Source organism: Neltuma alba, unplaced genomic scaffold, assembly GCF_004799145.2.
Source record: "Neltuma alba isolate B1F8T4 unplaced genomic scaffold, ASM479914v2 tig00010952_pilon, whole genome shotgun sequence".
Classification (NCBI taxonomy): Eukaryota; Viridiplantae; Streptophyta; class Magnoliopsida; order Fabales; family Fabaceae; genus Neltuma; species Neltuma alba.
The window spans coordinates 129,756-141,833 of NW_021635722.1; the positions used below are offsets into that span (position 1 = coordinate 129,756).

At 33.0% G+C, this 12,078-nt stretch overlaps 3 protein-coding genes across 4 annotated transcripts; 1 reads left to right on the forward strand and 2 right to left on the reverse strand.

Moving 5' to 3' along the window:
* Positions 1–2,279: 2,279 nt before the first annotated feature.
* Positions 2,280–3,626, forward strand: LOC114760259 (pentatricopeptide repeat-containing protein At3g13160, mitochondrial-like). Its single transcript, XM_028949523.1, has one exon. It carries the CDS (start codon positions 2,302–2,304, stop codon positions 3,436–3,438), a length of 1,137 nt encoding a protein of 378 aa, XP_028805356.1. The 5' UTR covers positions 2,280–2,301; the 3' UTR covers positions 3,439–3,626.
* Positions 3,627–8,328: 4,702 nt separating this feature from the next.
* Positions 8,329–10,608, reverse strand: LOC114760232 ((3S,6E)-nerolidol synthase 1-like). 2 transcript variants are annotated; one of them, XM_028949497.1, is made up of 7 exons: positions 10,536–10,608; positions 10,163–10,433; positions 9,644–10,031; positions 9,341–9,549; positions 9,116–9,254; positions 8,761–9,009; positions 8,329–8,672 (listed from the first exon to the last, which is right to left on the reverse strand). In XM_028949497.1, exons 4-7 carry the CDS (start codon positions 9,490–9,492, stop codon positions 8,400–8,402), a joined length of 813 nt encoding a protein of 270 aa, XP_028805330.1. In that variant the 5' UTR covers positions 9,493–9,549; positions 9,644–10,031; positions 10,163–10,433; positions 10,536–10,608; the 3' UTR covers positions 8,329–8,399. The 2 variants fall into 2 exon arrangements, with proteins under 2 accessions (XP_028805330.1, XP_028805331.1); XM_028949498.1 differs by lacking the exons at positions 10,163–10,433; positions 10,536–10,608 and having other exon boundaries at positions 9,644–10,066.
* LOC114760237 ((3S,6E)-nerolidol synthase 1, chloroplastic-like) lies at positions 9,509–10,715 on the reverse strand. The gene is made up of 4 exons (XM_028949503.1): positions 10,536–10,715; positions 10,163–10,433; positions 9,652–10,031; positions 9,509–9,559 (listed from the first exon to the last, which is right to left on the reverse strand). Exons 1-4 carry the CDS (start codon positions 10,713–10,715, stop codon positions 9,509–9,511), a joined length of 882 nt encoding a protein of 293 aa, XP_028805336.1.
* Positions 10,716–12,078: the final 1,363 nt, after the last annotated feature.

Sequence of the window (12,078 nt, forward strand, 5' to 3'; positions counted from 1 at the left end):
AAATTTAACATTTTAAAACTAAATTAGAAAAGGATTATCTGCCTTTTTGTATTACATAAGAATAAACAAAGCTCTCAAGTGTCAAGCCACTCTATTCAGCATCACTGGAGTGATTAAACACAACATCAATGAGATCTTTCAGCTCCTAACAGGTTTTCAACATGGGGGTACCCAGGCACGGTGTTCAAAGCTTGCTTGGCCGTGTTAGCACTTTGTGGGGAACCCTACTTTCCATCCTCTTCCTAACATACATCTGATTTCTAAGAGTACTTGAACCTGTAGGTATGTTTGGATGTATGAGTGTTCATGAAAAAAAAACAGAATTAGAATAACCCTGTTTCTATAATCATGACAGAAATGGTGGAGATGGAACATAATCAGGACGGAATAGAGATGTTCCATCTTTTTTTTTTTTTTTTGCCTTTTTAATTTCAAAATCAAATATCCTTAGAGCATAAAAAATCATGGTAAAAATTATACAATAAAAATAGATAAAAATTTGCTTAATATTTGACCGTACTTAAAAATTGACAAATAAAAAAGTTTCCTTTTAAAAAACAAAAAAAAATATAAACCATGCAGAAAAAACTTGTAAATAACATAAGCATAAAAATTATAATAATATGATCATAATGGTAAGTAAAATAAATTTATAAAACTAAAAATAGTAACAATTTACTATTTTAGGGAGTTTTTTTTCCTTAATATTCTTTACTCCTTTTTTTTTTTCTCCATCCAACACAAGTTGACTGTTCTCTTGGTTTAACCATACAACCTCTTAATCATTAAGTATTTGGATTCGACAATCAACTTGTCCTTTTTCAGGATAAATTTGTTTTAGTTAGGACTGAACTTTCAGGCCGAACATAGGTCCTCGTTGCTCATTCCCTTTTTAGCCAGCCACATATAGGAGGGGTTTGGTTTACCTTAAAAGCACTTAAAATAAGTGTTTTTCGTATATGTCGAGATAAAATTCATATTACATATTTATTTTGTATGTAGTAAAATTACTTTTAAAAGGCTAATCTAAACACTAAAAGTTTTGCAAAATTTCTGCCACATGATCGTGGCTCTAATCAATGTTAGCAATGGCTTTATACGCAGATTTGATGGTGAAATTTTTTTTGTTTTGGGTTTGCGCAAATGTTCTGCTAAATTGAATCGATTGGCAATTTTTTTCCCCCAAAGTGAGCTGTTTCAATTTGTTTTATTTTCCTGCAGCCCAAAAAAATTGTTTTATTTTCATACAAAATATTTTGGCAAAAAATTTTAATGTTGAAAATATGCTTTTCAATTTTTTAAGAAATAAATTGAGATGATCATGTACATCAAACTTAATAAATTTTTAATATCCTTTCTTTTTCAGTTAATATCTAGTTCTTCCATCCCATACTCCCTCTCATCTACAGTGTAAAACACATTATAAAAGTTTTACTTGAACGTTAATATAAGAAGTTTTATAAAATTTAGGGAAATATTTATGAATTACTTCCAAAAAAAGGTCCATATGTCTATTTTTTTTGGGGCCAACGGAAGTCCATATGTCTAATCATCTCTTGCGTAATAGATAGACCCCTGACTATTACATTTTGCTGCTGCTGAAAAAAAAAAATCAAATTAAAAACTCTTAACTAAATAGAAAAATGACACTTTTGACACACAAAAAAAAAGAAAAATGACCCCAAAAAAAAGTTAAAAATTATTCTTTCAGTCCTTAATATAGGATCTAATTGTTGAGTTAATTTTAGTCTTAAATATAAAACTTTTTTCTTATATTTATCAGTTTTTCCTATATCACCTTGTAGATACTCTCTTAACTATAATCAAGTAGAAGAGGGAAAAAAGATGTTAAGGAAGATGATTTTGGTGTTTTAGGAAAAATATACCACATTTCTTATAATTAACTAATTTATCTAATTTCTTTAATCTAATCAGATTAATTTAAATAGGTTTTATATTAAGAATCGAAAGAATATTAAATATCAAATAAGAAATTTCAACAAAAATTTGTTATAATTTGTAAATTCAGTATTGTCAACTCTAAATAAAGTTCGTTACCAAACTTAATTTAATATTTAGTAATTTCCAAACTTTGTTTTTGTGTGTCATTTTTTCTAACTAACTTCGCTCGTATTTTTTTTTCCCCATATTATTTGGTGATCGGATTAAAAACGCTGCCTAGGAAAACGGTAAAGCCATAAAAGGATAAAACGGAGGGTTTAATTAAAAGGTCATGAAGTAGACTCGGTATTCCTCAGTCCTCGGTAAACCCTCAATCCGAGAACTCCTTCCGCAAATACGATGTCGTCTCTCTGTCGCCTTCTCCAGCGCAACTTCTCTACCTCCGCCGCCGCCGCCGCCGCCGCCGCACCCACCAGCATCCGGTCGTTGTCGAAGAAGCTTTACAGGGAGAGGGACTACAAACTCCTCGTCCAGAAGTTCAAGAAAGCCTCCGAAGTCGACCGTTTCCGGAACAAAGATGGCGTTTACGAACTCATTGTTCGTCGCCTTGCCTCCGCCAAGCAGTTCGATTTGGTCCAAGAGATCCTGGAAGATCAAAAGAAGTACAAAAACATTTCCAGAGAAGGCTTCTCGGCTCGGCTGATAAGACTGTATGGTATATCGGGCATGTCCGAAAATGCGCACGAGCTGTTCGATGGATTGCCCGAGAGAAATTGTACCCGAACGGTGCTATCTTTCAACGCCCTCTTGTCTGCTTATTTACATTCTAAAAAATTTGACATGATAGATCGCCTTTTCAAGGAGCTGCCCCCAAAGCTGTCCTTTGAACCGGATATGGTGTCTTATAATACTGTTATTAAGGCATTTTGTGAAATGGGTTCTTTTGATACCGCCCTTGCTATGCTCGACGAGATGAAGAAGAAGGGCTTAAACCCGGATTTGATAACTTTCAATACGTTGCTGGATGAGTTATATGTGAATGGTCGTTTTTCAGATGGTGACAAAATATGGAGCGAAATGCTGAAAAACAACGTTGTTCCTGATATCAGGAGCTACAATGCTAAGTTAGAGGGATTGGTTGGGCAGAAGAACATGAACGGAGCCCTTGAATTGATTGAGAAGATGAGAAATGAGGGTGTCAAACCTGATGTCTATAGCGTTAATGCTTTGATTAAAGGTTTTGTCGCTGAGAAAAATTTGGATGAAGCTCAGAAGTGGTACCGTGAAATAGCAAACACCGATTACAAACCGAATAACACAACGTTTAAACTGCTGATTCCCTTTCTATGTGAGAATGGTGGTCTGGATTCTGCATACAAGGTATGCAAGGATATTTTCAAGAGTGGGAACTATGTTGAAGCATCAATTCCTCAGCTTGTGGTGGATAAACTGGCGGAAAAGAAAAGGATTTTAGAAGCAAAGAAGATAGTGAAACTCGGGAATCGTTTTAAACTAAGTTTGCCGGAAGAGAAGTAGGCTAGTGCATTTTCTCTCGTGTTCTGTTCTATTATTCTTGTTATTCTGATCCTTAATTTTGTTGGTTCATTCTGAGCTCGTAATTGAAAGCTTGAATTTGGTTCATCTTTCCCTCGTGCGTGACTCTCTCTCTCTCTCTCTCTCAGAGTAACTAGTCATTTACATATATATGAGTTCTTTGATCTCCTTATTCTAGTGTTGTTGTCATCTTTAATGCTATGGTATGGTAGATCGTCATGATCTATTCCGGGGCGTATTTATACCTCGTCTATAACAATAATTTAGCAAAATTGATTGTCTTATACAATTTCTCAGTAAAGATTTTACTTTGTGATTCTGTGGACAGGTTTTTGTTTTAGTGAAAGAAGTCGACCTTAGAACTGACAAAATCTGGTGTCCGCTAACTCTTTGAGATTTTAGTGCCAATTGACTGTCCTCTCTCGGATGTTCCTAACACAAGCGTATAGAACACTGTAGTCATTGTTTATATCTCACTTATGTATCATTTGTGTATGTTAATTTTTGATGGATAACAAGAAGGGTTATTGACAGGCAATAGTTTAATCTTGTTCTGAATGATATTACTTAAATTAAGATTTATCATTTGAGCCAAAGGATTTCCTTATCATAGGATAGTAGCAGCAGCATCCACTAATGTTCAGTGAGTCCAATCCAACCAACCCTTTTATCCCAGTTAACCTGGTCCCAACTATGAAAGAAACCATCAGGCTTTGCCATCCAATAGATGAGGGTATGACCAGCGTCAGTTTTTGGCTCAAAAGCATTAAAAGACGCAGAGCAATGGTCCCATATTGCGTGGCACGATTCAATCTGGTGAACAGGAACACTCCATTCATGATCTTGTCCTCCAAGAAGCACAAAGCTTCCTGAGCTGCATACTATGCTCACTGGCTTTGATTCCTTTGGCAACGCAATGTGGATGTGAATTCTAGCTTGATCCTCCTCGTTGGTACTATCCATGGCTGTGATAACTGTATTGCAGAAGCATGCTGATGCAAGGGCTAGGCAGAGGGCAAGATGGTGTAAGTTTGACATTTTCTGAGGCACTTAAATTATAAGTATGACTATCTTCTTACCTGGGAATTGCTCGGATTGCATTGGGACTGAGATACTTATATGCATATGTGACATGTGGAGAGAGAAGGTGCAGTGAGAAAATGAATTAATTACATCATTAAATTTGTTAAAAAATTTCAACTCTTTTGACCGATACCCTCATTAATTATATTAAATTCCTATAGCATTTTAATTACATTAATTGCAAATGAAGGCCATAAATAAAAAAGTAATCAATACAATTGAGAATTCCCAAGTGACTTATTTTTTAAACTAAGAATTCCTTCCAGAACCTGAGTAATATTAAGGATAAATGTATTCCTTGATGGCATTTAATTATAAATCTATATTATGAAACAAAAAAAGATGCATGATTATGTATGATTGAAGAATTTGATATAATGAATATAAAGAACTTGACTTAAATTTTTTCCTATTAAATACTCCCTCCATTTATATATGTAAGTCACAAATAATGAAATTACGTAAATTGGTTGACAAAAATAAGTGGATAAGATTTGCAACTTTTTTTTTCTCTAAACGTGCCCGTGTTTATGAATAGGTAAATGAGAAAAGAGACAAAAGAAAATGAGTATAAACTTAAAAAAAAAAAAGATAAAAGAAACATATAATTAATTAGCGTAAAAAAAAAAGTGAATTAAACTTTAGATAAATGAAAAGTGTAACCTATCTCAAAAATTGTAACTCATACAGTCATACACAGGACGGGCGGGAGTACGAGATGCATTTGACTTGGTCTTATGGTCCATTTTCACCCAGTCACCTATATTAATTATTTATTTCTTGGCAATATTTATTGGGGGGGGGGGGTTTATTTTTATGCATTAAGTTGCAACCATTAATTGGTCGTCTTCACTTGAATGTTCCTAACACAAGTTTTTAGAACACTAGTCATTATTTATTTAGTACAAGTAAAATGGATAACAAGAAGGAGTATTAACAGGCAATAGTTTAGATTTATCATTTGATTTATTCATCATTAGATAGCAGCAGCAGCAGCATCCATTATTAGTGTTCATTGAATCCAATCCAACTAGCCTTTTTATCCCAGTTGACCTGATCCCAACTATGAAAGAAACCATCAAGCTTTGCCAGCCAATAGATGAGGGCATGACCTGAGTCAATTTTTGGCTCAAAAGCATTAAAAGAAGCAGAGGAATGGCCCCATACTGCCTGGCACGTTTCAACCTGCTGAACAGGAACCAGCCATTCAACTGCTTCTCCTGCTCGAACCACAAAGCTTATTCCTGAGCTGCAAGTTATTCTCACTGGCTTTGCTTCCTTTGGCAACACCATGTGGATTTGAATCCTTGCTTGAGCCTCCTCGTTGGTACCATCCATGGCTCTGATAATTGTATTGCAGAAGCACGATGCTGATAAAAGAGCAAGGAAGAGGGCAAGATGGTGTAAGTTTGACATTTTAAGACTGTCTTTTTGCTTGAGAATTTCTGGTATTGCATTGCCAAGTTGCGATTGAGATACTTGTACGCACACGCACACATATATATTTAGTCATTAAAAGTTCGGTGGATCATTAAATCTCGTAAAAACTTTTTTTAAATACTCCCTGCCAATGCTCTTACTAATTGTATTAAATTCCACCGTATAACATTAATTACATTCATTGCAAACCAAGGCTATAAATAAATACTATTCAGTTCATATTTATAAGTCATTTGTACTCAAGCCTGCAAGTCAAGAAATACATTTAATTTATAATTTTTTTGTAACATTTGCCCTTATTAAAGAAAGGGTATTAAAAATATGTTTTATATTATCTCTCACATATTTATTTTATCTCTCTCTTTATTTATTAAATCAAGGGGGTAAAATTGGAAATGCTCATTAATTATCTCACAAATGACTTATATATAGGAATAAATTTTTTCCTACAACTCTACAAGTAATTCATAAATAGGAATAGAATGATAAAATTAATGAATACAACAAAGAATCCAAAGAGGCTTTTTTTAAAAAAAAAATTAGGAAATTTTTCTAGAATCTGAATAATATCAAGGACAAGTATATTCTCCTTCAATTCTAAATATAATGTTCAATTTCCTCCTATTTATTGGATCATTGTTATCTCTGCGCATAAGGTTTTAATCAATAAATGACAAGGGTATTTTCAAAAAAAAATGTCGCAAATTTTTTTAGATATTAATAACGATCTTAATTACTTTTTTGTGAATTTTATGAATTAATTAAAAGGATTTCATATTAAGAACCAGAGGGGAGTAATATATAGGGAGAATTAGAGAGAAGGACCAATAAAGAATGATATTTATAGAAAAGGATAATAAAAATTAAAATTATTTAAAAGGACCAAATATTCAAATATAAATTTAAAGATACTATATTGTTACTATTCAAACCTCTTACATTTTCTCCTATATTTCCTCTTGCATTTTATTTTTAAAACTAATGCAAATTAATAAATTTAACTGCATTAAACATAGTTTCTCTCAAAATTTACAAACTACATAAAATCAATTAAAAATATACGCAAACATCATTCAGTCATGTAAAAATCAAAACTTTATTTCTTTATAAAAATTAAATTTTTTTTTAAGATCATCACAGACTTTAATTAAAGATAAAAATTATATAATTTTATTAAAATTTAGATTATTTTTAATTCATTATATAGGAAATATTTAAAAATTCAAAGAAAATGATTTCTTTAAATTTCTTAACGTTACATGAATTTTTTTATTATATAATTAGGTGGCTTTTTTTAAATGATCTTGTGGAGGGGTCTTATAAAATTATAATAAATTAACTGAATTCTTTAAATTTCTTAACATTACATGATATTTCTATTTTTAAATCAGATATAAATTTCTTATTAAATAAAAAATTAAATTATACAAGTTTTTTTTGAATTTTTTAAAACCGTGAATATAGTAAATTAAGTAATAATCTAAATTTTGGTAAAAGTATATAACTTTTATTTTCAATTAAAATATATGAAGGTTTTTAAAAAGAAAATTTTAATTTTTTATAAAAAAAAATGAAACTTAGTTTTTATATGAATCAACAATGTTTGCATATTCTTTAAATTGATTTTTACGCAGGTTGTGAACTTTGAGAGAAATCAAGTTTAATTTAGTGAAATTTGGTAATTTGCATTAGTTTTAAAAATAAAATGTAAGGGGGAATATAGGAGGTCTGGATAGGGGCAATATGGTATTTTTAAATTTATATTTGAATATTTGGTCCTTTTAAATAATTTTAATTTTTATAATCCTCTCCCATAAATATTACTGCCTATTGGTCTTTCTCTCTAATTCTCCCTAATACATACTCCGGTTAACTACTTTGTAGTTGTTATAGAGTGATCGTCGATAATCTTAAACTCTATAAAAATGTTTAGGACTGTTCAATTTTTATGCTTCATTGAAGTTAATATTCATGTGTGGAATTGAATGATACATCAATGATAAAAAAATCCAATCTTCACTGTTCACCAACAAAAAAAAAAAAGAAATCCAATCTTCACTAAACACAATAAGACCAACAATAAATAAAGGACGGCCAGTCTTGACGAAAAATATATACGCACTACTCCTCTTGTCCGGTATATTTAGGAGGTAGAGAGAAAATGTTTTTCTTGGTAGATAGCTATTCTTTTTTATATGTGCATATATTAAATATGAGTAGAGTTGAAAAATTGTTATATTTTAACAAAGAGTTAATATAATTTAAATTTTTTTTAAACTTTGTGAAATGTGCTAGAAATGCCTTATAAATAGGATTAAAGGAGTATATCTTCGCTATATATTTTGGACCAAAAGTAAAGAAACATGTCTCTCAGTCTGATCATTGGGCGCTCTACCAATTAAATGGTGACCTACGATACCTCACAGCAAATAACTCATAAGATTTTCTCGATCTAAGAAGCAGTGATTGCCATCAGAATTGTACATGCGACGCACCATCCTTGCAGTGTTGAGACATACCTTCTTAAAGGTTGATGAAAATCGAAATGGTGCAAGGCATTCTTGATTGAGACGTTTCCATGAGCCTGAGATCATGTGGCTCACATGTTGTCGTGTTTCTTCTGCAGAAATGCCTCTGTGCTGCTTCATGTAACACTCCACATAAGATCCATCATGACCATTCTGATCATCTTCCTGCATGATCAAAATCTCTTGTCAACGAAACATCATTTCCTTTTCAAATGGACAGATAAATAAACTTGTCAGACTGATAACTTGGTACCATGTATCCTTGTAAATCATCAGAGAGGCGAAGAATTGAGGCTACTGAAGAAACAAGGCCATGAGTGTCATTCATAATGCCTCCTGTTTGGGTGGTTATATCATGATTTAGGAGAAACCAGGTGTGTCCTAGCACCACATGTACTCCTGAACTGATCATCCCATTCTTCAAGTACTCCTCAGTACTAGGAACATGACCAGAAGCAAACCACTTTGCTTCTACAAGGAAGGCATTGCACAATTGAACCCACTGCAACATGCGAGAGTGATTCAGGTTAGAAACTCTAGAATAAAACTATTCAACCAGCTTAACTAGACTGCTTTATCTTTTGAATCTGAAGCCTTTGCTTTCTAACCAGTTTGCGTAGGGTGTTCAAAGGGTAGCATCCATGCTTAAGATAGACCTTCTGGGCGAATTCATTTGTAATGCCATGAAGAGCATTGAAACATATTCTCAGGTGTTGTGGAAGTTTCTCAGCAGCTTCCAAATCCCACCTGCAATCAACGGATGTGATTTAGCAGCAGAAATAATTTTAATTATTGTGAATTTTTTTTCCTTTTTTTGTTTCAATAATTTGTACCTATTAACCACATCTGTAAACAGAGCAAGTTCGTCCGGAGATCCATAAACATCGAAGATGTCATCAATTATATAGACAAGGGACAGGGGTTTTATGAGCTCCATCCTCTGCTCTGAGAACTTGGGATCTGTCAGGCATGCCATTGGCCACATGTACCATTTGTGTGGTTCATCCCTCGCAAGCTTCAACTCCTTGTTCAGTCCAAGGTCCTTCCACCATCTGTGATATTATCATACAAGTCAGTACACACACACACACACAGCTCAGGAAATTATGTTTGTTTAATATGCATCCTGAACTTACTTGCAAACCTGAACGAATTCCTCCCGGTGCACGGACGTAACTATGCAGGAATCATAATTGGCTAACTCTTGTAAAGCGTGAATCCAGCTCTTATTCACTTGGAACTGGAAATCATTCGAACAAAATCTTCTGTGTGAAAACCTGGGCAAGCTTTTGTGAAAAGGAAGCTGCAATGCACCTGAGATATGTTTGGCCAGACGAGGATCTTGATTTCCAGACAGCAGCCATGCAGCAAGAAGATTCCGGCTTTTTTCTCCTGCTTCGTCGAGATTGTTCTCATCTTCTACACTGAGCTGAGAGGCTTCATGCAATTCGAGAAGCCCCATGATATCTGCTCTAATGTTTTCTCCGAGATTCCCTTCCTTGTCCATGAAGGTGTTAAATACGTCTGTAATTTGCAACATTATCAGTTCAAAAAACCTGTTCTTATCTCTAAGGTTCTGTAGCTACAGAAAGCTGAGAATAACTTACACTAAAATGTCAGTTATAGATGACTAGTAAGAAGTTAAGAATAGCTACCTTCATGAACAAAGTATCCTTGCTGTCTCAATAAACGAAATTGAAGTGCTACATCCAACAGTTCTCGATCACTACTACAGTATAGCTTAGAAACCATGGATGATTTCTTTTGTAGAGCTTCTTCAATCTCCTCTTCAAAGAGGTACTCAATGCCAAGCCTTTGGATAGCATCAATCATGCGAAAAACTTCCCTTCCTTCCTCCGTCACTTTGCTCATCAAAACATGCTTGGCTTCTTTCAGTTTCCTTGCATGCTTGATATGAACATCATCCTGAAAGATTTGTGAGAAGAAGACGAATCAAAAGTAACAAGAGAAAAACCAAGAGTAGTAGTATAATCCAAAAATTGAGACTGGTGGATGAATCACTGTTACCATATATGCTGTATTATGAGTCATGAGTCTGCTTTGTGCTAAGGATGCAGAATAAGACAGGTTATCTTCCTGGGCAATATTCCATTTATGGTTTGGCATTCTTCTAAGATTTGTAGATTCTTGGAGAGAAAATGGGTTTGCTCTCTTTGCTGAAGCAAGTAAGCGAAGAAAAAGAGCCATTGGATTCAACATGTTGAGCGGAGAAAGCATGAACACTTTTTATTGACCCTTTGTATGGCCGAAAAGATTTTTTTTAATTTTGTTTTGAAAAAAATTAAGTAAAATTTAACTCGCTTGTCTTTAAGTGAAGTTGGAGACTTGAATATTATAAATAAAAAAAATCACCCTGAAAGAGTTGTTTTCAAATAAATATGACAATATCCAAATCTAATCTGATAATATTAAATGTTATAAAGATAATTAATCTGCAAGTTATTATAGTTTTACTTAAATTTTAATTAGGTCCTTTCATTTTTTTTCACTCTACTTTTTGTTAAGTCTTTATAGTTTCACCTATTTTTAATCTTTTCTTTGTATTTTTATTCTTTTTATTGAATCTTTATAACTTCACTTATTTTAATTAGGTCTCTATAATATTTTTAAATCTTCTTTCAATTAATAATTAATCATGTCAAACTAAAAAAAGTTGATTAAAAACTAGGTAGAACTAGAAAAATCATTGTTTGCCCTTGAAGGAGTTTTTATGGAAGCGTCATTCCGCAGTTGGCATCTCTTTTATTGGTCAATGCTTCAGAGCCTTTCTGTTTTGGATCCATGATTATAATCTCCCTGAAGTAATATCAAGACCTTCATTAGCAATTGCTTGTGTTGACAAAAGATTCATCCGTATCCCAATTGATCCTTTCACTTCGACCAACATAATATGGCAGGCTTGCTCTTCCTTATCGCATGCCTTTAGTAGTTACTCCTCTGGTCTTATTTATAAGGCACTTTCAACATGTTTCACACAGACCAAGGAAAACCTTAAACTTCATTAACTCTCATTTAAAATTTAATGACTTTCCAACTTTATCCCTATTTAATATACATTATACCTCATATAAACAAAGTTAACACAACAATAAATGAAGGGTAAAATTGTACATCTATGCAAAAAATTTCTCTCAGTGCCTTATAAATAGGACCAAAAAATACCTTCTCTCTCTACCCTATAAATAGGACCAGAGGAGTATTATGTTAAAGTTGTCTTCTTTTCTTAGTGTTTTTTTTTTCATCATTTTATTTGTAAGGTAAGTTTTTGTACTATGCAAAACCCTACTTTATTTAATATTATCATTTTTTCCCCAAAAAAATGCATTTATTGATCAACAAATTAAATACAGCTCATTTTTAACGAGTTGGTTAGTTGGAATAGCGCGCACACTTTTGCCCAGTAAGTTGGAGTTGGTCAAAAGGAGAAGAATCAAACAGGTAAAATTTTTTAAAAAAAATGTTAGTACTTATCTTTACAAATCAAACGGGCAGTCTTATTAATTATTTATGTTATCATGCTTAATAAATTTAATTTATTTGTGACTTTCAA

Coding starts and splice junctions, on each gene's coding strand:
- LOC114760232 (XM_028949497.1), bottom strand. CDS start 9,492: ATGTGGCCAATGGCATGCCTGACAGATCCCAAGTTCTCAGAGCAGAGG. Junction 9,255..9,340: donor TTTACAGATGTGGTTAATAG/GTACAAATTATT, acceptor CGTTGATTGCAG/GTGGGATTTGGAAGCTGCTG. Junction 9,010..9,115: donor TGAACACCCTACGCAAACTG/GTTAGAAAGCAA, acceptor CGCATGTTGCAG/TGGGTTCAATTGTGCAATGC.
- LOC114760237 (XM_028949503.1), bottom strand. CDS start 10,715: ATGGCTCTTTTTCTTCGCTTACTTGCTTCAGCAAAGAGAGCAAACCCA. Junction 10,434..10,535: donor CTCATAATACAGCATATATG/GTAACAGTGATT, acceptor CAAATCTTTCAG/GATGATGTTCATATCAAGCA. Junction 9,560..9,651: donor ACCGGGAGGAATTCGTTCAG/GTTTGCAAGTAA, acceptor ATAATATCACAG/ATGGTGGAAGGACCTTGGAC.
- LOC114760259 (XM_028949523.1), top strand. CDS start 2,302: ATGTCGTCTCTCTGTCGCCTTCTCCAGCGCAACTTCTCTACCTCCGCC.